Below are 23,311 nucleotides of genomic sequence, written 5' to 3'. Positions count from 1 at the left end.
TGACAACTAGGCTAGAAACACCAGCTACCTCACATCACCTTTATCCAATTTAGGTTGAGACAGTTTCGAGATGGATTTCGGTCCCGAGGCAGGCTAGTCTATGTCTACTTCTCACCTACTCTTATTTTTCAAGGCCCTAGAGCTTCCTCTTCTCTTACAGACTCTGAAAACCACTGTTCGGTTTTCTAAACCCCAGGGTCTGTTGATAGCTCTGCTCATCTTCTTACTTTTCTTAACGTTACTCTGAAATCATGGATTGCTGTGAGAGGAAAATTGCCTCCTGAATGCTGAGATAAGATCTCTGCACTTGCTTTCTCTTAAATCCTGGCCCTGAGATTCTTGTGTCTGAGTCATGCACTACTAGTTTCCAACAGCTTTTACAAATATTTTCTAAGTATTCATTATTTATAGTTGCTATCAACAAGAGGCTTGAGTCAGAACAACCTAATCCACTTTTTCTTCTTCTTTTTTTTTTTTTTGCAGTACGCGGGCCTCTCACTGTTGTGGCCTCTCCCGCTGCGGAGCACAGGCTCTGGACGCGCAGGCTCAGCGGCCATGGCTCACGGGCCCAGCCGCTCCGCGGCATGTGGGATCCTCCCGGACCGGGGCACAAACCTGTGTCCCCTGCATCGGCAGGCGGACTCTCAACCACTGCGCCACCAGGGAAGCCCCCCACCTGTCCTTCTGTATCGACCCATTCCCGTTTCATTTGAATAGGCTCAAATTTCTCCCATTTTTTTCAGAAAGTCCTCTTCTATCCTCACTCCCAGGCCATGCCACCCCACGCCTCTCCCTTTCGCTGTCACACTGACTGTCCCATTCATCACACTCATGTCTCTGTTTCTGGACCTTCCGATTATTCCTCAATCTGCTCCTGTCTCAGTTTTACCCTGAATGATGCCGTTCCTCTCCAGGTGGTCAACAATATCCAAGGAGCAACATTATCCAATGTGATCAACGATATCCAAGCAGCATCTCCAGTCCTCAACTCTCCTGGCTTTCATTCAGCCAGCCCAGCCGTTCCTGATCGGTTTCCTTTGTTAGACCTTTTCCTATAGCCAGCCACCAAACTTTGGATACCCTCAAAGCCCTGAACCAAGCCTACTTCTAACCTCACCCTGAAAAACTCATCCATTATCTTAGTTTTAGTAGACATCTATGAACTGATGACTCCAAATTAGGCCCAGTACTCTGTTCTGATATGCAGGCTTGTATAACTCTTACAGATTGGTTTCCCGGGGAAGCAGGCTATGAGATGGAAATCAGCCATCGAGAGGATTTGGGGGAGGACTCTTAGAATCCACACCTGTGGAAGGGAAAGGAAGGAAGCAGATGGGGATAAGCTGAGCTGCGGTGAAGTTGCAACCAGTGGCATCAGCCAGCTCTACAGGGAGCGCCAAAGCTGGGTGACCCTTTAGATGTGTCCTGGGTTGGAGTGAGGGGACTTTTCTTTATAGCTCCTGCTGACCGGTCATTGGTGCTGGCACCCTGGGGAGAAGCTATGACCTTGGGAAGAAAGGTTCTCTTCGGCTGAGGCAACCCCCTTGGGAGCTGACAACTGAGAGCTCGCAGCAGAGAGGTACATCTTGTTTCCAAAAGCAGTCTGGGTGGTTCATTCCAGTACTGACCACAAGAATCAGCTGCTTACTTAATATGTGTACCTGGCTATGTACGCCACAAATCCCTTAAAAATAACGTTTCTAAAACTAAAATCTTCATGCCAACACTCAAGTCCTCACATGGCTTCTCCCTCTGTCTTCATGTCACACTTAACTGGGTGTCCCATCGGCTTGGTTAAGCCAGGGACCATGGAGTCCTCCTGAACCCTTTTCAATGCCTCATTCTGCCTACACCTAATCAGTTGCCATGGCGACCATTTCACTCCTCAGTAACCCTTGCTCAGGTTACCTTGCACATCCCTGCCACTGCTTCCAGTATAAACACCATCCTCTTTTGCCTGGATGACGGTATTATTTTCCTAAGTGCTTTTCCTGTGCCTACACTTTCACACTTCAGACCAGCCTTCCTCACTGCAGTCAGTGGTGTCTTTTTTTTTTCTTTAACATCTTTATTGTAGCATAATTGCCTTACAATGGTGTGTTAGTTTCTGCTGTATAACAAAGTGGATGAGTTATACATATACATATATCCCCATATCCCCTCCCTCTTGTGTCTCCCTCCCACCCTCCCTATCCCACCCCTCCAGGTGGTCACAAAGCACCGAGCTGATCTCCCTGTGCTATGCGGCTGCTTCCCACTAGCTATCTGTTTTACATTTGGTAGTGTATATATGTCCATGCCTCTCTCTCACTTCGTCCCAGCTTTCCCTTCCCCCTCCCCGTGTCCTCAAGTCCATTCTCTATGTCTGTGTCTTTATTCCTGTCCTGCCCCTATGTTTCTCAGAACCACTGTAAGCATCTCATTCCAGTCACTGACTTCCGGCATCTTTAATTTGGCGGACAAAGGCCTTCCTCTACTCTCTCCTTCCCCCCTTTCCGCTCAATCCGTAGGCATTTTTATTAGCTTCCTGGAAACACCATGCTCTTTGCTGTTTTCCACGTGTTATTTCCTCTACCTGAAATACTTTCTTTTCTCCCTTCAAATCTCAGCCTCCGTATTACCTCCTCAGAGGAACCTTTCTTGGGCATCCAGGGGTAGGTTGTCCCTCCTGGTCCTTGCTGCCTAAGACAGGATCTTTCCTGACACACCGCATCTTGTAAGGATTTGTTTAATATCCTTCTTGTCTACCTGGAGCACAAGCTCCTAACAGCAGAAACAACGCGTCCTATTCAGTGCTTTACCTCCAGTGTGGAGCCTCAGGCCTGGCACATAGTGTGTGCTCAGTATTTGATTCTGTGTGGGCCATTCCTTCTATTTGGAATGTCTTCCCTAGTCTTGTAAACTTAACTTTTTCCAGGAATCTTCCTACAGCCCAGTTAATACCAAAAAAGTTAATTACTGCTTCCTCAATGCCACTCTTTTTATATGCTCTATCGCTGCACTTTTCACACTTTTATTACTTTAGCATTTGGAGTTTACAAATTGGCTGCTAATGAGCCACGATGTGAGTCACAGATTTTTTAGGCACCCCTCCATATAAAAATCAGTAGATTTCACAATTAACAAATCAGAAGATATGGCAATACTGGATACAATATTCCCACATGACAATTATCCTCCTTGAGTGAACCTTCTGTTTCCTGGGATAAAGCAGGTACTCAATATCATTTATAAATGGATTCATTGATGAATTAACTGAAAAAGATTAGTACTTTTTTCAACTTACAAAACTTTATGTACCATTGCTAAATTACTTTTAAAATGCAGAAACCCACATTTAAAAACTAAAATCAGGAAGCTAGCAAGCTACCCAGGTTAAAGAGAGCATGCCGTGAGCAGTTCCCCAGAAATACCACTAGACCTGCTTCACCCACCCACGTGTTGTGCCTGCCCCCAGGCAGCAGAGTTTATGACAAATAACACAAGTTTAACTCTTTTCCTAAACTAAGTAGTTCCTTATTGTGAGTTCCTTGCAATAATGAGCTGAATTTTATTCATCTCTGAATCCTGCGTTACCTAGCATGTTTCCTGGGACACCGCACCTGATCAATATCATTTCTTAATGGATTGGTCGAATTAATTGGAAAGGATTAATACTTTCCTATTGATATTTCAGTCAAATTTCAATTTTATGAGATCCACTGTGAAAAACTACTCTTGGAGGTTAATTGAAATAATGCATATGAACTCAAGGAAAGACAGTTCTAAAACATACATGCTTGAACATCAAATGAATTCATGTTTAATCCACAGAGCTAAGTCCAGATGTGGCTTCATTTCCAGAGAAGCTCTCATAGCCCAGGAGCAGGAATTGTATGCTGGGGTTTGAAGAATGCCATCATACTGGGAATATAAGGTCTTGAGTCAGAAGAACTGAAGACCTTCTAGGGAGGAAAAATGTGCTGTTCTGGGAACAACAACCAGTCCTAACAAGGCTCCTAGAACCAGGTAGTGCTTATGAATGAGCCATAATAACAACTGGGTGAGTAACTCTCTTTCACACTGAAAAGTGACAACGCAGTATTTCAGGCCTCTGACAGGTCCTAGTATTACTGACACACCATTTTTTGGTGCTTGCAGGTCTCTCTGACTTCAGATTTTATTTTTCAGAATCTGCATGATTCCATTAGTTACCCAATCTAAGAAAAAAATTGATGGTGTATAATATAAAAATAGTAAGCGTTGTTCTTTTTCATAGCTGTGTTCTTTGGGCAACATTTAAACATGTGGGAGGTTCACTAATTCACAAACCATTTGATTATTAACAAATGGTAGCTAATAGTACAGTTAATTTTAAAAGTTCTTTACACTTAGAAAGTCTGAAGGTCAGTCTCAGCTCATTTAATAAAGTAAATTCTGTAACATGATGTATAGTTTCTCAGCTCTAGTGTGGCTGGTTCTTTTGTGTTGACATAAATATTGAACTCAAAGTAACAGAAAACCCTGATATTAACAAAGACGATAAAGACAAATGTGAATTTTTGCACATATATTGAAGACAATATAGACCAGTGAACTGGCATTAAGAACCAGAAATATTTTGATGTGCAGATTGATGTTGTAATAGATGAAAGACATGCAGCAAAGATGAGGTCACATGTCAAGTCATCCAAACCAGAAGTGAAACAACAGCATGTGTAGCTTTTATTTATAAATAAAGAAAATGTCCAGAGCAAACAGTTTAGATTCAAATCTTCATGCAAGTAAAAACTCAGAGGTTTTTAATTCAACATTTTTCTTCTAACAATTATGTTTTATAAAGGATTTTATGATGTGTCAAAATGTTATTCTTCTTTCTGCCATTCATTTTCATGTCCTTAAGGGTTCTTGATAAGACAACATCCTTGATAAGAAAAAAAGAGAGAGAAGGTGGGGTTGAAATAAGCATCATTTCTGGTCAAGTATTTATTACAGTCTTAGCCCTTCAATATTTCATATAACTGGTCCTTGTTTTAATGAGGTACTGATAAAAGCAAGTAACCATCCTTGGTAAATTATACCACCAATTTCTTTTTAAAAATTCAATGTCATTAACTACACTAACACCATTTTCTACAATTTTTTTTCTAAGTTACTTATTCCTTTTTCTCTTATAAATAGGAAATGCAAGATATAATAAAAAATTTAAATAGCACAAACATTTTTCTGCTCTGATTTTCACTGCAATTAAAAATAAAAAAATTTTCCACTTATGTGTGTCTTATGAATTTTTTTCTAGAATGTTCAAAGTATCTAAAAAACTGTCCTTATGTAGTTCTTATAGCTCATTCTTTATAACCATTAAAAGAGTACCACATGCACTTTTAAGTCATTTAAAAATGTTCTTAGTTGAACCTAGAGTATAATTCCCATTTTATAAAGTGTCTTCAAAGGGGGCAAAATTCTGACCCAATAAAATGAATGACATTATTTTATTGCATTCTTTTAACCTTTCTCTAAGAAAAGAACAGGATTGTTTTCCATTGATCAAGTAGTAGAAAATATGTTTTAAAAATTGCTATGTGAGAAAACACTTCAGAAGTAACTTCCAAATTCTTATATAGAACTGTGTTCCTGAAAACAAATACCATAATTTTAAACTTTGTTATTGACATGCTCTTCCCTCAGTATCAAGTTTGTACAACTGTGTTTCCCATCGTTATTACGAACTGCTAATGAGAAATGGGAGAAAATGTGAGTTTCTCTTATCTCAGAACATGTAGGTTAATTTTTCCACGTTTAAATATCTCTCAAATTGATTTATTTACCCGATTGCCAAAGAGTCACAAATATCAAATAGCAAACATTGCTTTGACTTTAGACCACTCAGAAAGCTTGTTGAATTAGTTAATACGTCTAGGAGTTGGCTTGGTTTCAAAAAATAAAGACAACATGATTTTTTTCCCTTTATAATGACCATAAAGCAGGACTATTGTAGAACCTAATGTTTCTGAAATTTATAACATAATGAATCTCATGAATAACACCCTGAACAGAAAAAAAAAAAAAGTTTCAGGTACAAGCCTCTCCTTACCTTTCTCTTTGAATACATCTTGGATATTTCAACTGCCCTCTGTCACATTGCACTCTCAATTCTGATCCGATAATAGGAAACTCAGTTATGTAAGTATCTCTCTTACAAAGAAACTCAATATACTCGCCGTGGAAAATATATGGCCTATTGTCAAAACTCCATTTCAGGAGCAAATTATTACTTTCCATTGTATCAAAAGATAATGTGCAAGGCTCTGAAAAAAATAAAAAACAAAGAAAACTACCTTGATACCTCTCAGTATTAACAGGAGCTATTGTGTTGCTTTCTCATAATAACCCTATAATTCCCAGGCATTAGAGCAGCGAGTAAGTTAGAAATCATATTCAAGTCAGAAAATATGTTCAAAGTTCACAGAAAACAGCCTGCCATTTATCTCTGTTGCCCTGAATTTGGAAAAAGGGTATGTCTGCCAGTTACTGAGCTTTATGCCATTAAGACTTGCAAAGACAGAAGGCAAAAAAAGGTGTTTTTTAAAAGACATTGATAGTTAATAATAGTCATTGAAATAGTGTTCTTTTTCCTTTTTCTTCTTCAGAAAGTGCAAATAAAACACCCATGAGACAAACCATTGATGGCTGGATAGATAATATTTTATGGAAATGTAGAAACAAGCTAGAGTCTCGACACTGACTCAGAATTTATGACTTGATGCATAAAGTATATCCAAAGTAATTAACAGTTTCTTCTCTTTTAAATTTCAGTTATTAAGGATTATTAAGATTGGATTGAGATGCTTTAAATTTTAAGCATTGACAGTATTATTGTGTCCTTCTCCTTATGCATTAAAACAAAACAAAATAAAAACTTAAGATAAGAACTAGGATACCCAACAAACTTCTCTGGTTTCTTTTCCTTGATAAAAACATTGGTATTTTTAAAATACCAAATGTCAAATCATGTCAGAAAATGGGGCTGCTTGTGTTCATATTTGCCTCCTGGATGACCGAGCACCAAGCAGTTGCTTCTGAGATAATTAAAAATTTCCAGAGTTGCTAACAGAGCATATGAATCATACAACTGACATGCTAAAATACTTCTTTATTCAGTCATTCTCAAGTGAAGGCCTGTGTGTCAGATGTCATCCTAGAAATGCTATAGATAGAAAAAAAATGACAGGAATGATTAGAAAGAGTCTAACAGAATTTTATAGTCACTGCAAAATAGTTTTGAAAACGAGGTCAAATGGTACTATTGTTTAGAATGTTCTACAAAACATGCAATTTAAATTAAAACGAGTTCAAAATTGTTTCACGGAACTTCTGCACTCTGCCATGACAGAGTAGCCTATATCAGACCAGCACTTCTACTAAGAACTAGAAAATCTGAAAACAGACACAAAGTTAGTATTTCAAGGAATCGGAGAATTTTCAAGGCAGGCAGTACTCCAGAGGCTAAGGGTCTGGTAAAAGCCCATTCAGATGAATTTCACACTCTGTGCCATTTTTCTCTTGGGGTTTTGTTGATTTTCAGTGCAAGCTGAGAGACTAGATAGAGATGGGCCAGCAACAAACACAGAGCCAGAAGAGTTGCTGGAAATCCCACGGGGTTGAGGATAGAAAAGTGGGTTAGCCAAGACAGCCAGGACTTGACATGTCAGAGCCCAGAGAGATGGGAAGTATGAGGAAATGAGCTTGATACTCTGCCCTGGCTTTGCCAGGGGGGCATCTGCCTATTCTTCATTGTGCAGAAAGAGAATGAGGAGCTCAGCTTGAAGTGAATGAAAAGCTACAGTGAGCAGTGGCCATCTCCCAGGAATATCAGAGCCAGGCAGATAGGGGGACCTTGGTATACACACCAAACTCTAGTGAAGAACCCTGTAGGGTACATTCTGTGAGTAGAGCAGGAGCAAACTAAGTTCTGAAAATAAGCTTAGAGAAAGCTTTGTCTCTCACTGAATAGAGAATAAATTTCCCTACACCATCAGCCAGAAGATGAGATGAGTATTGTCTGGAATAAGATGGCATCATTGTCTCAAGATCCTAAAATTATCCACACATGATATTTGATATTCAATCAACCATTAACGGAAATAGCAAGAAATGGGGCTAGAAAATAGATATAGCTTACAGATGATCCAGATATTGGAATTTGCAGACAAGGAGTTAAAAATAAATAACTGCAACTAATATGGTCAAGAAATAGATGTTAAGATGAAGTTTTTCATCAGACAACTCAAATCTACAAAAAAAATATGAAATGGGTATTCTAAAAATACAAAGATAATAGTTGAAATTGAGAACTCAGTATAGAAGTTTAAAGTAGATTGTACACATCTAAAGAGAGGATTCATGAACTGGAAAATATATCAGCAGAGAATTACCAAACTGAAACAATGAGAAGATAAAAGGAAAGAAAATATTGATTTTAAGAGACAGGGGACACTGGAAGAAGATGTAACATGTGTTTTATGGAATCACAGAAAGAGTGAAAAGAGAAAATGTTAAAAATATTTGAAAAGACGTTAGCCAGACATTTCCAAAACCTATGAAAGATATCAAGTCACAGATTCAAGAAGTTCTACCAACTAGGAGAATAAAATGCACAAAGAAACCAACATCTAGGTCCAACCAAAATAACCTACTGAGAAGGCAAAGAGAACAGATATAATTCAAAGTATGTCTCAATGGATTTAGACTAGAAATCAACAACCAAAAGAAAACTAGAAAATCCTCCAATGTTTAGAATTTTAAAAATAAAGTTCTACATAACTCAGAGAGCATAGAAGATATCAAAATGGGTATTATAAATTTTTAGCTGAATGATAGTAAAAATCAAAAATATAAAAATGTGTGGGATGAAGTTGAAGTTGTGCTCAGTGGGAAATTTATATCCTTAAATTCATTTTTAGGGAAAAACATAAAGGATGAAAATTAGTACTCTAAGTATACATCTAAACAAGCTAGAAAAGAATAATAAAACAAATCCAAGAAAGTAGAAGAGAGGAAATAATAAAGATAAGAATATAAATTAATGAAATAACAACATTTGATGAAAGGATCAAAAAATACAGATACTGACTGCTTATAAGGACCAGTAAAATTTACAGACCCTCAGCAAGATATATCAGAAAGACATACTTCTTCAGAGCAGTATAACAAAAGACATCACTAAAGGCATTAAAAAAAGTATAAAAGGATGTCATGAACGTTATGTCAACAAACTTGACAATTTAGATATAATGGACACATTCTTACAAACCACTTCCTACTGAAACTGAGAGAAGAGAATAATAACCTAATGTCTATTAAACAAATTGAAGTTGTCATTAAAATCTTTCCTCAAAAAAAACCTCAAGGCCCAGGTGGCATCTCTGATGATTTCTTACAATTATTAAAGAAGAAATAGTATCAGTCTTAGACAAAATCTAGAGAATTGATAAAGAGGGAATACTTCCCAACCCATTGTATGAAGTTAGCAGAAACTTGATGCAAAACCCAAAAGGAAAATAACAAACCAATCTCCCTCATGAAAATAGTTGCAAAAATTCTACGTAGAATATCAGCAAATAAAATTCAACAATATATAAAAAGCATAATTCATCACAACCATGTGAGATTTATTACAGAAATACAATCCTGCTTTAACATTCAAAAAGAAGCAATGTAATTCCAGGGAAAAAAAATAAATGTAATAATCATATGATTGTTTCAACAGATATTGCTAAAATTAAACTCACTGAAGGTTTTTTTAAACTCTTAGCAAAATAGAAATAGGTGGTTTCTATATCTTTATTTTGATTTTTAAACGTATTTGTAACACCATATTTAAAGATGAATTACTGAAAGATTTAGTTATGAGATCAGAACACAGATACCCACCACTTCTACTCAACATTATACTGAAGCCCAAGACAGTGAAATAAGATAAGAAAATAAATGAAAGTCAGATATAAACACAAAGAAATATTTTCTTTTTATTTAAAAATATGCTATTTTATGACTCCTGAGAATCTTGGGAGAGAGTGTTACTTTTATTAGGATGCCTCATCAACAAGGCATTATCATCTTTCAGATTGAGGGGACCATTCCTATATCTGTTTCCTGCTGTCCTCGTGTTTTCTAGCACATCACCAATAACACTGAATGACCACTGTTAGACTGGTTACCCACACCACACAGCTTAACCATCCCATAGGTCCTACCAACCCAGTACCTCATGTATGATTTGTACTTAAAAAGTACTTGTTAGAATGAGCTGGATTCTAGTTATTTATGATCTAGAGGAAAGAGTAGAAACCAGTAATTCAACAAGCACACTAATAAAATAACAAAAATGCAAAAATTAAATTTTATATTAGTGCTATATCAACTCAAAGAGAAGAGGAAGTGAAAAATATGGTTTTATTTTAATAAATAGAGACACATGTGGCAGTACTTACCCAAACACAATGGTGGTGTAGTCCACACTCCCTCTAAACAATAGGATTCCTTAGACCCTTGTAGGAAATGGTGCTCGAAACATCTGTATTCCACTGAGGAACCATTTTCATAGGTCCTGACTGTTGAACTCTTAATAACTCCATTTTTAATAAATGGGGGAGATGCACATGTTCTTTTAGATTCTGCAAAAATAATAGTCTGCAATGAATTGTTACAATAGGCAGCCAGTGCTTTTATAATCGCTACAGAAATAAAACAATATATTTCATGTAAAAACATTTTTAAGACATCTCTCAAGTAATTTTTAAATATCAAAAGCATTTCTGTAATCACTTCATACATAAAATTTATGATTGTAATTAGAATATCATAATATTAAATACACGTTTAAAACTAGCAAAGTATTAATTATTGTGATTTTACTTTTCCCCTTTCTGTTTGCCAAAAGTGAAAGCGTGTAAGATCCGTCTTGAGGTCATGCTTTCTGTATGCATTCTCTTCCTGTTTCCTTATTAAAAGTGACAGTCCCATGCCCAAGGAGTACACAAAATCTCTCACTCTACCTTAAGCCCTCTTCTGAGACAATGCTCCCCTGCAAACCCTGAGGAGAGCAATGCTTTACAGGGTTGTTGATTGCTCACAAGAGGGTGATCCATTCTCTGAAAGTCTGGCGATATGTACAAAATCTCATGAATTCTCTCTTTATAAAACTGACTTACAGAATTAAAAGATGTCAGCATGGATCCTATTTAAGAGTATGTGCTGATTGGAAATTGATCAGGTCATTCCAAATTTTATAGATTAGATGATGAGGGTGGTGGATTGCTTAGGGTCTTATCCTTTGAACTCATACTGATCACCTGTGATATTGGTCACCCAAGAAATTGTCAGGAAACACTATTGTTTTACCTTTTCTAATACATGAAGGATATTTCACTTCACCTCTGTTGCACTGCACTGATAATTCAGAGAGTGCAGTTGATGGAGACAAGTCATACCCCTGTTTACATACAAAATCTATTAAATCTCCATGTAAGATCTTCCCTTCATAATTCCACTTCATCTCTAGGTTATTTCTGCTCATGTCATCCATGTTAACTGTACACGGCTCTGTAAAACAAAGGGTCTTTTCAATTCTTCACTCATCTCACAAGTATGAAAGTGATATATTTTTACAAAAAAATTATGACAGGCATCAAAAGCAGTATTTTATATTTACCATTTATCATTATTAAAGCTCTTCACACATATACATAATAAAGGATACATTTTATTGTTGTCAAATGAATTTATATATTTTGTATTATCTTCAATATAACATAAATTAAAACCACTTAATTTGAAACATTAAAAATATTGTTGAAGGACAACAACCACTTAGGTTCATCCTAATTTCCTTCCTATAAAATAAAATCTTCAAATAGAAAATGTATTTACTGTGTAATATTTGTGGGACACTTACCACTTGATATTCGTTGATGAATAAAACAAAGATTCCTGCCCTCATGGAGATTACCTTCCAACTGGGAGACACACACACACAATCAACAATAAATGTAATAAATATATGGATCTTATAATTTGGGGCCATCTTTAAACTATATATAATAAGTGCAATAGAAAAATTAATAGTGGAGGCATGGGGGAAGGGGGACTGTGCTTCTAGATAAGGTGGTTGGGACAGGCTTAAATAAGTAATCTTTGAACAGACTTACAGAAGGTTAAGGACTGAACCAAGTCATTTTTTGAGGGAAGGGCATTCCAGGCGCGGGGAACTACCTTGAGGTGAGAGCACACCTGGCTTACTTGGGGAGGAATAATGAGACCAGACTGGCTGAAGTAGGCTAAGGGCAGGGAAGACCAGCAGGGGGGAGGTTGAGAAGTTCATAACATCTGGAATAATTCACAGATGGGAAATGCTGCTCCTTATAGCACCATCTTTCCCATTCGTAGTGAGAGTATTTTCAGTTCCACAGGACAAGTAAGGTGGACAAAGCTCTCTCCTCTTGCCCTGATGACAATAAATGATCTTCACTCAGTCTTTGCTTTAGGCTGTGGGCATCAAGCCTAAATGTCATGAGGCAATTGCTCCAGGCAGAAAATGGTAGGTTTCCTTAAACCTTGTTGTTCTCTACAGGGTTGTTCCATTACTAGTTTTTCCTTTATAATTTCGGTCCAGTCTCTATCCTCAGAGATGACTGTACTTCCGTTCAATGCAATATCAATCACATCATCAAAAGCTTAACATCAAAATCATTTATGAAAATATGAGAGCAATAGGAAAACTACAGGTGAAGATATATCTGAATGTGAATGTGAACAGCAAACAGAATGACTTGAAGGAGAGAAACCACAAAGGAGATGCTGAAAGAGCTGATTCAAAACTTAAATTTATGTATATTAAAAGCACTATAAATAAAAGGAAGAGGAAAACAAAAAAATAGTTGCAATATACATGACTGTCAAATGGATAATATAATTTATATAGATAAAACTCTTATGGGTATGGAAAAATCGCTAAACTATGAACAATCAGTTCATTGAAAAACCACCTGTGGCCATTAGAAAATTGAAAAATGTCAACTGTTTAATACCCAAATAAATCCAATTAAAGTAATTTTAATTGCTTAATTAACAATATGTAAAGATTAAGATATTCAAGTTCACGAAGATTAAGAAACTACTTCATTAATTCACTGATGCTAGGATCATAAATCAGAATAAATCTTATGCAGGGCAGTTTGGCAATTAACAGAAATTTAATTAAAATTCCAGATCTCTTTGACCCAGAAATTCCTCTTCAGATAATCTGAAAACAAAAACAAAACATGTGAAATAAATAGAATTAATTTTATTTCATTAAAAAATAAAGATTATTTACATGTACAAATATTTAGTACAAGATGTACCGTGTGAAATATAAAAATGTTGAAAACACACTAAATGTCCATCAAAAAGTAATTAATTAAATTATGGCATATCTGCTTTAAGGAATACTGTGCAGCCATTAAAATATAATGTAGAAATATATCAAACCATGTTCATAATATAGTTTAAGTGAAAGAAACAAGATTCATAGCCTCTTCATGATATCATACATTTTTGTGAATATGTATGTTGGAAGCTGGTGTAGAAAAAGGTGTAAAAGACCATTATCTAAGTCATTGACAGCATTTGTTTCCGGCAAGGTTACTGATATTTTCTGTTTCCTTCTAGTTTATTCTGTACGTTTATTAATTTTCTTGTAGATAACAATGATTTGCTTTGTAGTTTAAAGGGTTAATATTTTTAACTAAATGTCTTCTTTAACTTATAGGGAGTTTATCATGCAATTTTCTACTTGTAGAAGTCACAATGTAAGAAGTTCTTTGCAACTGTAGTGACCAGGTACGTTACTTTTAAATGTAACTCTGACTAGCAAAGTTACAAAATGAGGCAAATCTATAGGCTTGAAATGAGAGGTGAATATTGTTTTCCCAAAGTAATTTCAATTTAGGTAATTATTTAGATAGCTGCCTCAGTTTTCTACTTGAAAACATTAACATTAATTAATCCATGCCTTAATCCAAAATATATTTAGAGTAACTACAAACGTTTTTATCTGTTCAACAAGATAAAACAAAAGTGAGGAAGCAGTGGCAAAGAAAGCTATAAACGACATGCTCTACCAAGGAAAGAATTGGATTGATTGTTCTTCTGTCCAAATAACATTCTGAGGACAATAAGAGAGACAACGAGGAATATAAACAACCAGGGGAAATTCCAGTTAGGAGAAAGACAACACAAATGTAATCAGACACACAAATGTGATTATGTTTAATGCCACTGAAATGGACACTTAAACATGGTTAAAATGGTAAAGTTTTGTTGTTCTTATGTTACCACATTAAAAAATAAAATGCAGTGGGGTAAGAACTAGCATAGCCTAAACCCTAAGGTACTAGGGATTTTTTTCTGCTGACAGAAACGATAAGGTAAAACACTTGAAGAATGAAAGATATATACAAAATTCTCTTTTCCATGCTATAAAACATTATATGAAAATCACGTAAGAATACACACATAAGGGTAAAACAAATTCAATGTGTCCTGCTATAAGCAGAGTAAATTCCAGGGACCTAATATACAAAACAATATATGAAAAATATTAAGAAAATAAATAAGATAAAATTCAAAAATTAAAAAAAAACACCCCAATGTTGTGCACTTAAAAGTTGCTAAGAGTGGATTTTAAATGCTCTCATCATAAAAACAACTCCCCAAATTACGTGAGGTGAAGGATAAATAAACTAACCTTATTGTGGTAATAATTTCACAATGTATTTGTGTATCAAGTCATCACATTATACACCTTAAACATACACAAGGATATATGTCAATGGTATCTCAGTACGGCTGGGAAAATTTTTTTTAATTCAATGTGTTCTCTATCTTACCTAAGCAAACAGGTGGGGAGGACCATTTTCCTTGTTCACAATGAGATATTTTTGCTCCCCTCAATAAATAATATTCATTGCATCTATATTCCACTGAGGATCCTGTTGGGTAGCTTGCTAATAATCCACCAATAACAGCTCCATTTATTACAGCAGGTGGAGAATTACAATTCTCAGTATTCCCTAAGAAAAGAAGTTATTTTTTAAATTAATACAAACATAACAACATAATGATATAATACAGTTGCCCATACAATAGTACTTTAATATTCACTATGTAATTTAGGACAATTGATCTCTCAGTTTACCAGAATCAGAGAAACTTTATTCAGCTAAGTATTGTTAAAATTTACTAAGCCAAACTAAACAGCAAATGTTTTGCTGAAAGACAAGTATGCAGCAGATTTTTCACTTTTCTTGCTTCTGAAGGACTCATGCTATAGATATTCTTAAAATGTACAGAAGGATAAACAGTGTTCTTTAACCTAACAATTATGGTCCATTTAAAAACTGACCTTTGTTATTATCCATTTTTATTTTTTCCTTCTCATCTCTCTTCATCTCAGATCTCAATCAACCCATGGATGAAAATTTCCATTTTTCTCTCTGACTTCAGTCTTTCTCCTACTCAGCTAATTTCTCTAGCATCTTTGATAGCTTTTTTCTTACACAACAGATATCCTCGGTAAACATGTCTGTGGAGGTCTCTCCAGGACCTGACCAAGAAATGAGGAGGATGACGGGAAGGATGGCACTGAGGAGTGGTACCCTGGTTGTGCCCTTCAGTGAGATGGAAGAACAGGTATATGGCTCAGAGGGTGGAGGGCTCAGATGCAAAAGTACTATCATCAGGATGTTAAAAACTTGTTTCTTTCCCAATTCTTTATATTCAGTTAAATTCTACAGAGAGCTCCATATGCTCAGGAAAAACAGCAGAGTAAGTGCTGTATCTGTGTGTTTCAAACTCTTCTAAGCAATGGACCGTTGCTGTAAGTGTGTGAATTAAACAAAGGAAAATTTTACACACTAGGCTTAGCTCTGGTTGTGAAACTCAGCACACATACCAACACATTCAGGGGGAAGGGTCCATTTTCCACGTTTACAAGTTATTTCTTCTGGTCCCCGGAGGTGATACCCTCTTTCACACACGTATGTCACTTTATCCCCATTATAATAGACCTTGGAGGATAGGTTTGCTGCAGCATTCTCAACCAAGGGTGGGTCCTCACAGGCCATCCTCTGCTTTTCTTCTGAAAAGGGAAAATTGAAACAGAAGAGAGACCATTTAGCTCCACATGCATGCAGGTTTCATTTTAGGGAAAGCTTATTTGAGGTGCTAACCAGTGCATTTGGGAGGTTCTGTCCATTTTCCATTTTCACAGCGTATCTCTTCTGATCCCTGCATCTCAAAGTTAAGTCCACATTCTATACGAACTGTTTCTCCGTGACGATAAGTGGTTGAGTACCTTTGAATTTTGGAAGTCAGAGGCAGAGGGGGAGGAGGACATCGATTTCTTCTTCCTTATGGAAAAACATCAGTATATTTAGTCATATAATTACCAAAAAATAATAGTTAGGATTTCATAAGGACGTTCATTGTGCCAAGCACCCTAAGAAGTATGGCAGGCAGACTGGGGTCACCCCCTGGATCCCCACATCCTGAGTCTTACTTCCTTGAGTCACACCCCTCCCCAAGAACTTGGGACTTGCTTCTAAGCAATGAACACAGCCAAGATGATGGGATGCACGTGACTTGTTTAAACACAGCCACAAGGATGGATGCCTGTGATCATGCACACATACTGTCGCAACACAGTATGGTAAGGCCGTTCTTGCCGAGCTCTTTCCCAGCTGATTTGGAAGAGAAGCAAGCTGCTTCATCGCGAGTTTCCGAATGGGGTGGGCCACAGGGCAGGGGTCACAGGGCTGCCTGCAGGGGCATCCAGGAGGAGACTGAAGCCCTCTGCTCAGCAGCCTGCCAAGCTCCAAATGCTGCCACAAACCACAGTGAACTTGAAAGCAGTTTCTTCCCGAGCCCAGCCCCAGATGACACTGCAGTCCCACCTGACACCTTGACTGCAGCTTTGTTAGACACGGACACAGAGCCAGGTCAGCTACACCCAGAATCCTGACACACAGAAACTGTGAGAGACACAGGTGCGTTGTTTCAAGCTGTTAAGTTCGTGCCAATAGAAAACTAAAGGAGCCAGCACATTACATTCATTATCTCCTTTAACCTTAAAATAACTTTGTTAAGTGGGGACTATTACATCTCCCATATTACAGACAAAGAAACTAAAACTGATGAAGTAAATAAATTATTAGTAAGTGGTGGATCTGTTCCTAAACCCGTGTCTATCTGAATTAAAATCTCCTGCTCTTAACTATTCTAAAATACTGACTATATTAATTTCCCATGGCTGCCGTGACAAATTACCACAATGGAGTGGTTTAAAAAATAGCACACCTTTATTCTCTTACATTTCTGGTAGCCAAAGTCCAGAATCGGTTTCACTGGGCTGAAATCAAGGTATCAGGAGAGCTGTGCTCCTTCTGGAGCCTGTAGGAGACAAGCAGCTTCTTTGCCTCTGCAAGCTTCTGGGGGCTGCGTGCACTCCTTGGCATATGACCCCTTCCTTTTTCACTCCAACCTTTGCTTCCATCGTCACATCTCATACTTGATCTTCTGTAGTCAAATCTCCCTCTGCCTCCCTCTTATATAATTATGATGCTTATGATTACATTTGGGGTCCACATGGATAATCCCAGATATTATTCCTCTCTCAGATCCTTAATTTCATCACATCTGCAAAGTCCCTTTTGCCCTATAAGGTAACATTCTCTGGTTCCAGGGACTTGAATATGAATATCTTCTTTTGGGAGGGAGGGAGGCATTACTCAGACACCTACACTGCCCATCCTACATCTAAGGACTCTTTGATAGAAAACGATAGCAGGAATGTTGGCATCTGACTTAATTTGGTGGCAGTGGGGAGAACAGGTGATAAGTAGGTAGGTCTGCCATTTCATTTTGAAATAATATGCTACAGGTAATCTGCTAACAATCTTCCCCTCTGCTGTTAGAGCAAGGCTGTTGGGCACCACTGGAAAGTTTTAAAAAGAATATTTCTAACAACAAAATTTAAAGTCATTGTTTAGTGCATTTAGAGAATGGTGGCAGTTCTGGGAAACCCCACTGCATAACCCTGGGGACCCTCTTTCATTGCTCCCAGCAACTGTTTCACATCTTCATTACTCTCTTCCAAGTTTTCCTTTCCCGTCTTTCTCCTTCCTGTAATAATGACGCTATTTCCTACATTACAGAGACAATAGAGGCTATCAAGCCCTTTATCTCTCCCCATCCTTCCCAATCCTCAAGTCCTATTTATCTTTTAAGGCCCAGTTCAGACATTATCCATCACCTCTGTAAACACTGTCCTATACCACATCAATCAGAACCTTCAATGTTTGTTCAAACACCTTATACCTGACTTTATTATACCAGTTGTCACATTGTATCAACGACTTGTGTCTGTTTCCTCTGCTAGACCAGGACCTCCTTCATATAACATTGCAGGTGTGAATATATGACTATTGAATTGATGTCTCTTAACAGGTAATCATACCACCTGCTTGAACACAGCCAGTGATACAAATGGAACCATAGACGTCCCATTTGACATTGGCTCTTACTAGATGACCTCAGTTTTGATTTTCACTCTGGGTAACATTCTGCTGCTTTTTCTGCTCTTTACCCCACTGTTTTGAAGACTGTATTTTCACATCAGAGAATATGTGGCTGAGTAATCAGAAAGTAACTTCACAAAGCTGCCACCTTGGGACACCTGGATCTAGTTAATTCCTAACAAGAAAAATTATTCATTATAATAAGAGATTTACAATTTATAATAGATTTTTTAAAATATATTTAAAAGATATATCCACTCTACAAACTAATGTAAAAATTAAGATTTCTTCAGATTAAATGTATTAAAGACTGTTGAAAATAGCACTGATTTAAAAGACAATATTTATTTTAAAAAAATAGCACTTGGGGGAAGAATTAGATATCATCAGAGACTTTTTTTTCATAGAAATTAAAGCTGATTCAGACATGATATTTTATTTATGTGGTATGAAATTTTAAAAATTACCTTCACAGACAGGAGATTCTGGGTACCAACCAAAGTTATAGCACTGAATTAAATCAGATCCACTTAGATAATAATTTTTATGACAGAAAAACTGAACTACATCTCCTTCTTCATAGGTTTGCTTTACAGGATGAAAATAACCATTTTCTATTGATCTTAAAGAAGAACATATTAATTCTAAAAATGAAAGAACAAATAAAAAACAAAGAAGTGTTATTTTTCCTGTTAGAACAAAATTCACCCACTACTTACCTGCCATATCTGAATTAGAAATCAGCAACTTTACCAAATTTTGTTATGCCTAGTAAAAGCTTGTCAATTTATATATTTATTGAATATCGTTAAGCTTATTTTAATTTAAGTATCTGAGCTAAAAGGGTTTTTCCCTCTTTGAGAGCTTGAAATAATGAAAACCTACTGTCATCATCATTAAAACCAGAAGCAAAAATATATGAAAAAAGGAACATAATTTGCATAACAACTTGTACCCATTTCTGAGAGGGGGTTTTCAAAGTGAGAACCTACTGGCGCATCGTGGGGTGAGGGTCCATCCGTACGGATGACACTCCACCTCCTCCGTCCTGTTCCCGGAAGCTGTGTGGTACCCAGAGGCACACTCATATCGTACTTTGTCCTTCACTTTGAACATCTTCTGTGCTGTGGAATAATTTCCGTGATGTAATTCAGGGGCCAAACATGTTTCTAAAAAAAAAAGAAATTAAAGTCATTTGTTTTATGAACTCCATCCCTAAACCTAGAATATTAAAAGGAAATCTCAAAAAGTATTTTCTATGAATCTTAACAATATATGACAGAATCAACTCTTGGCAAAATTGCAAAATAATCAAAGTTTGCCTTTGTCTCTGGATCCCCTTTCTTCATGCACCCTGAATCTTAACTCTACCTGTCTTTAGTCTTTAAAATTCTACTCTAGTGTGACCTTGGCCAAAGGTCACAATTCAATAGAAAACTTGTGCAGTAGCGATTTTTTGATGATGTCCCATCTGTGGATTTGTATAATTTAAATAGATAACACCACACTAACTACATATATATATTCAAATAAGTGGTTTATCTTTAAAATAAATTTATTTATTTATTTATTATTTATTTTTGGCTGCATTGGGTCTTTGCTGCTGCACGTGGGCTTTCTCTAGTTGTGGTGAGCTGGGGCTACTCTTTGTTGCTGTGCACAGGCTTCTCATTGCGGTGAATCCTCTTGCTGCAGACCACAGGCTCTAGGAGCATGGGTTTCAGTAGCTGTGGCATGCGGGCTCAGTAGTTGTGGCTCACGGGCTCTAGAGCACAGGCTCAGTAGCTGTGGTGCACGGGCTTAGCTGCTCCGCGGCATGGGGGATCTTCCCGGATCAGGGCTTGAACCCGCATCCCCTTATTTGGCAGGTGGATTCGCAAACACTGTGCCACCAGGGAAGTCCCAGACTGGGTTATTTTTAAGTTTATCTAATATTGGTTTGAGGTATAAAATAATGTGTATTATTTCGAACTCTTCTCTAATGAAGGAAATAATAATTTATGTATGTTGTGACAGAAAGTTTCATTAAGGGTCTTTCCTTTTATTCCACTCCAATTCTTTGTTTATTAGTAAAAAATAGGAACTGCTGGAGTAGGTGTGTGGTAGAGGTTGGGAATCCTTGGATTAAGGAAACACCCAGCATTAGAGGGAAACAATATAATAACTTCCTGCATTGAGAGACATAATAAAATAACAATTATATTTAAACAAGAATGCCTACCAATATAAGAAAACATTGAACTCACGAGCTCTTATCTTCAGATTTAGGAGATAATTCTTAAACACATACCATGTTCCTTCCTACAGGTTGGCTGAGAAGACCATCCATCAGGGAGGCATTGAACCACTGCTTCATCCTGCCCTGTTGTGGTTTTGTACCCTGATTCACAACGATAACGCATGTTCTCTTGAATTTTATAAAATAATTTTGTGTCAAAGACGTAACCGTTCCTCAGGTCAGGCTTAGGGCATTTTTCTGTGGGGAAAAAATATTTCTGTTCTAACTTGATGAAATTAAGCTTGTTCTTTACTAAGTTGTAAAACTAACAATGCAAAAGTTTAATACTATTCTTGGAATTTTAAGGAGAGAGAAGAATGTTCACTCCACAATTCCTTGATTTAATTTAATTTTGGAACTATCCTGCATGCTCTGCATCAAATTTCTTTAAAAGTTGATTCAATTTGACAATAAAATTCTTGGATGTACTAACTTTGGTTCTCACAGTCATCCCACCCCTACCTCGTCTACTTTAGAAAATATATCCAGAGATCTTCCTCTAACTAATTGTCATTAATGGAAAATAGAAAGAATTTCTTTTGGGTTTACTTCCTAATATTTTTGAGTCCACTGCATTTGATAATTTTTAACATTATGTAACTAAAGCACATATACCTACTCTATGGATCCTTAAAGAATCATGCAGACAATTTAATGTGAAAACTGTGTTCATTTATTTTTTAACCCTCTGATCGCATACCTGCAGAGTAAGACTCCATAGTCAATCCATGTAAACTGTGACTGAGTCACAGACATGCTACTCAAAACCTTGGAGTTCACAGAGCTAATTTTTACTAAATACATGGGACTGCGATGTGTTGGATAGTACATTTACCTTAGCATTGTATGGGGTTTAATCATTTTTTAAGCCTCATTAACGGACCCTCATAACAAACCAATTTAGAAAGGTGAAGAGACTTGTCCAAGGTTAATATAAGTTTAAATATATGTTGTACTTGCTGTGTGGCAAGCCCTTTATAAAGATTATCTCATCGAAGCTGTATGATTCGCATTTTATAGGTGAGAAAGTCCAGCTCGGAATGTTTAAGCCACTTTTCAGTGTTGGAGCAGGATTCACGGGCAGCTGTCTGGCCACAGAGGGTGTCTCAATCCTGACACTGCAATGCTAACCCTGCATCATCCTTTTCTGGGTCCTACTTCACTGCTCTCACATCACCTCATCTAAGGTGTTTAATTTACTTTTATGTTCTAGTTATGAGTGAGATGTATTTATTACAGTTAATCTGTGGTCCATGTTAATACTAAAATTGCAATGCTTAAACTGATGCTCCATCCTCAAGTCATGGAGTGGATAATTATCAAAAATAGATATATTCACTGGACCTATCGACCACCATAAGCACATTACCCACTTTTTCTGAATGAAACTGACTCAACCAAAGCGCCTTACTCTGCAAAACAGAGCTTGGGGAATGTATCAATCAAGAGAGGTCACCTGACTCCATGGAAGCCGGCTGATAGTTTGACTCTAGTGTAGCCTCACATGAAATATTGAGATGAGCCGATCAGATTTCCTTTTCACAAATTTGAACTCAAAAAAACACATTTTTCAATGGATATTATGTGAGAAGAAGTTGTCATACAAAGGAGAGTCTTTCAAATGATAAAATACTAGAGTAACAACCCTACATATACTTCCTAAGGCCAGTGTCCAGCATTTTTCGGTCTCCTAAAAACTCTGTAAAAACCCCTCATTCTTTTCTTTTTTTTAACATCTTTATTGGAGTATAATTGCTTTACAATGGTGTATTACTTTCTGCTTTATAACAAAGTGAATCAGTTATACATATACATATGTTCCCATATCTCCTCCCTCTTGCATCTCCCTACCTCCCACTCTCCCTATCCCACCCCTCTAGGTGGTCACAAAGCACCGAGTTGATCTCCCTGTGCTATGTGGCTGCTTCCCACTAGCTATCTGTTTTACGTTTGGTAGTGCATATATGTGCATGCCACTCTCTCACTTTGTCCCAGCTTACCCTTCCCCTCCCTGTGTCCTCAAGTCCATTCTCTAGTAGGACTCCATCTTTATTCCCGTCTTGCCCCTAGGTTCTTCATGACCTTTTTTTTTTCCTTTTCTTAGATTCCATATATATGTGTTAGCATATGTTATTTGTTTTTCTCTTTCAGACTTGCATCGCTCTGTATGACAGACTCTAAGTCCATTCACCTCACTACAAATAACTCAATTGCGTTTCTTTTTATGGCAGAGTAATATTCCATTGTACATATGTGCCACATCTGCTTTATCCATTCGTCTGTTGATGGACACTTAGGTTGCTTCCATGTCCTGGCTACTGTAAATAGAGCTGCAATGAATATTGTGGTACATGACTCTTTTTGAATTATGGTTTTCTCAGGGTATATGACCAGTAGTGGGATTGCTGGGTCGTATGGTAGTTCTACTTTTAGTTTT

At 37.1% G+C, this 23,311-nt stretch overlaps 1 protein-coding gene across 1 annotated transcript in view; it reads right to left on the bottom strand.

Moving 5' to 3' along the window:
• Positions 1–4,869: 4,869 nt before the first annotated feature.
• The window catches only part of LOC307069500 (coagulation factor XIII B chain-like), a gene marked incomplete at both ends in the record, with an annotated part of 31,490 nt that continues 13,048 nt past the window's right edge, over positions 4,870–23,311 (bottom strand). Inside the window, 10 exons of the mRNA XM_079727877.1 lie at positions 4,870–4,903; positions 6,074–6,287; positions 10,473–10,655; positions 11,383–11,583; positions 14,910–15,092; positions 15,974–16,159; positions 16,251–16,430; positions 19,064–19,240; positions 19,589–19,765; positions 20,887–21,072. Of these exons, the coding sequence (XP_079584003.1) occupies positions 4,870–4,903; positions 6,074–6,287; positions 10,473–10,655; positions 11,383–11,583; positions 14,910–15,092; positions 15,974–16,159; positions 16,251–16,430; positions 19,064–19,240; positions 19,589–19,765; positions 20,887–21,072 (1,721 nt within the window). The remainder of the gene's footprint in view (positions 4,904–6,073; positions 6,288–10,472; positions 10,656–11,382; positions 11,584–14,909; positions 15,093–15,973; positions 16,160–16,250; positions 16,431–19,063; positions 19,241–19,588; positions 19,766–20,886; positions 21,073–23,311) is intronic.

This window comes from Hyperoodon ampullatus (assembly GCF_949752795.1).
Source record: "Hyperoodon ampullatus genome assembly, chromosome: 2".
Lineage (NCBI taxonomy): Eukaryota > Metazoa > Chordata > Mammalia > Artiodactyla > Ziphiidae > Hyperoodon > Hyperoodon ampullatus.
The sequence above is the reverse complement of the archived record's forward strand: the minus strand, read 5'-3'. Positions and strand labels throughout refer to the sequence as shown.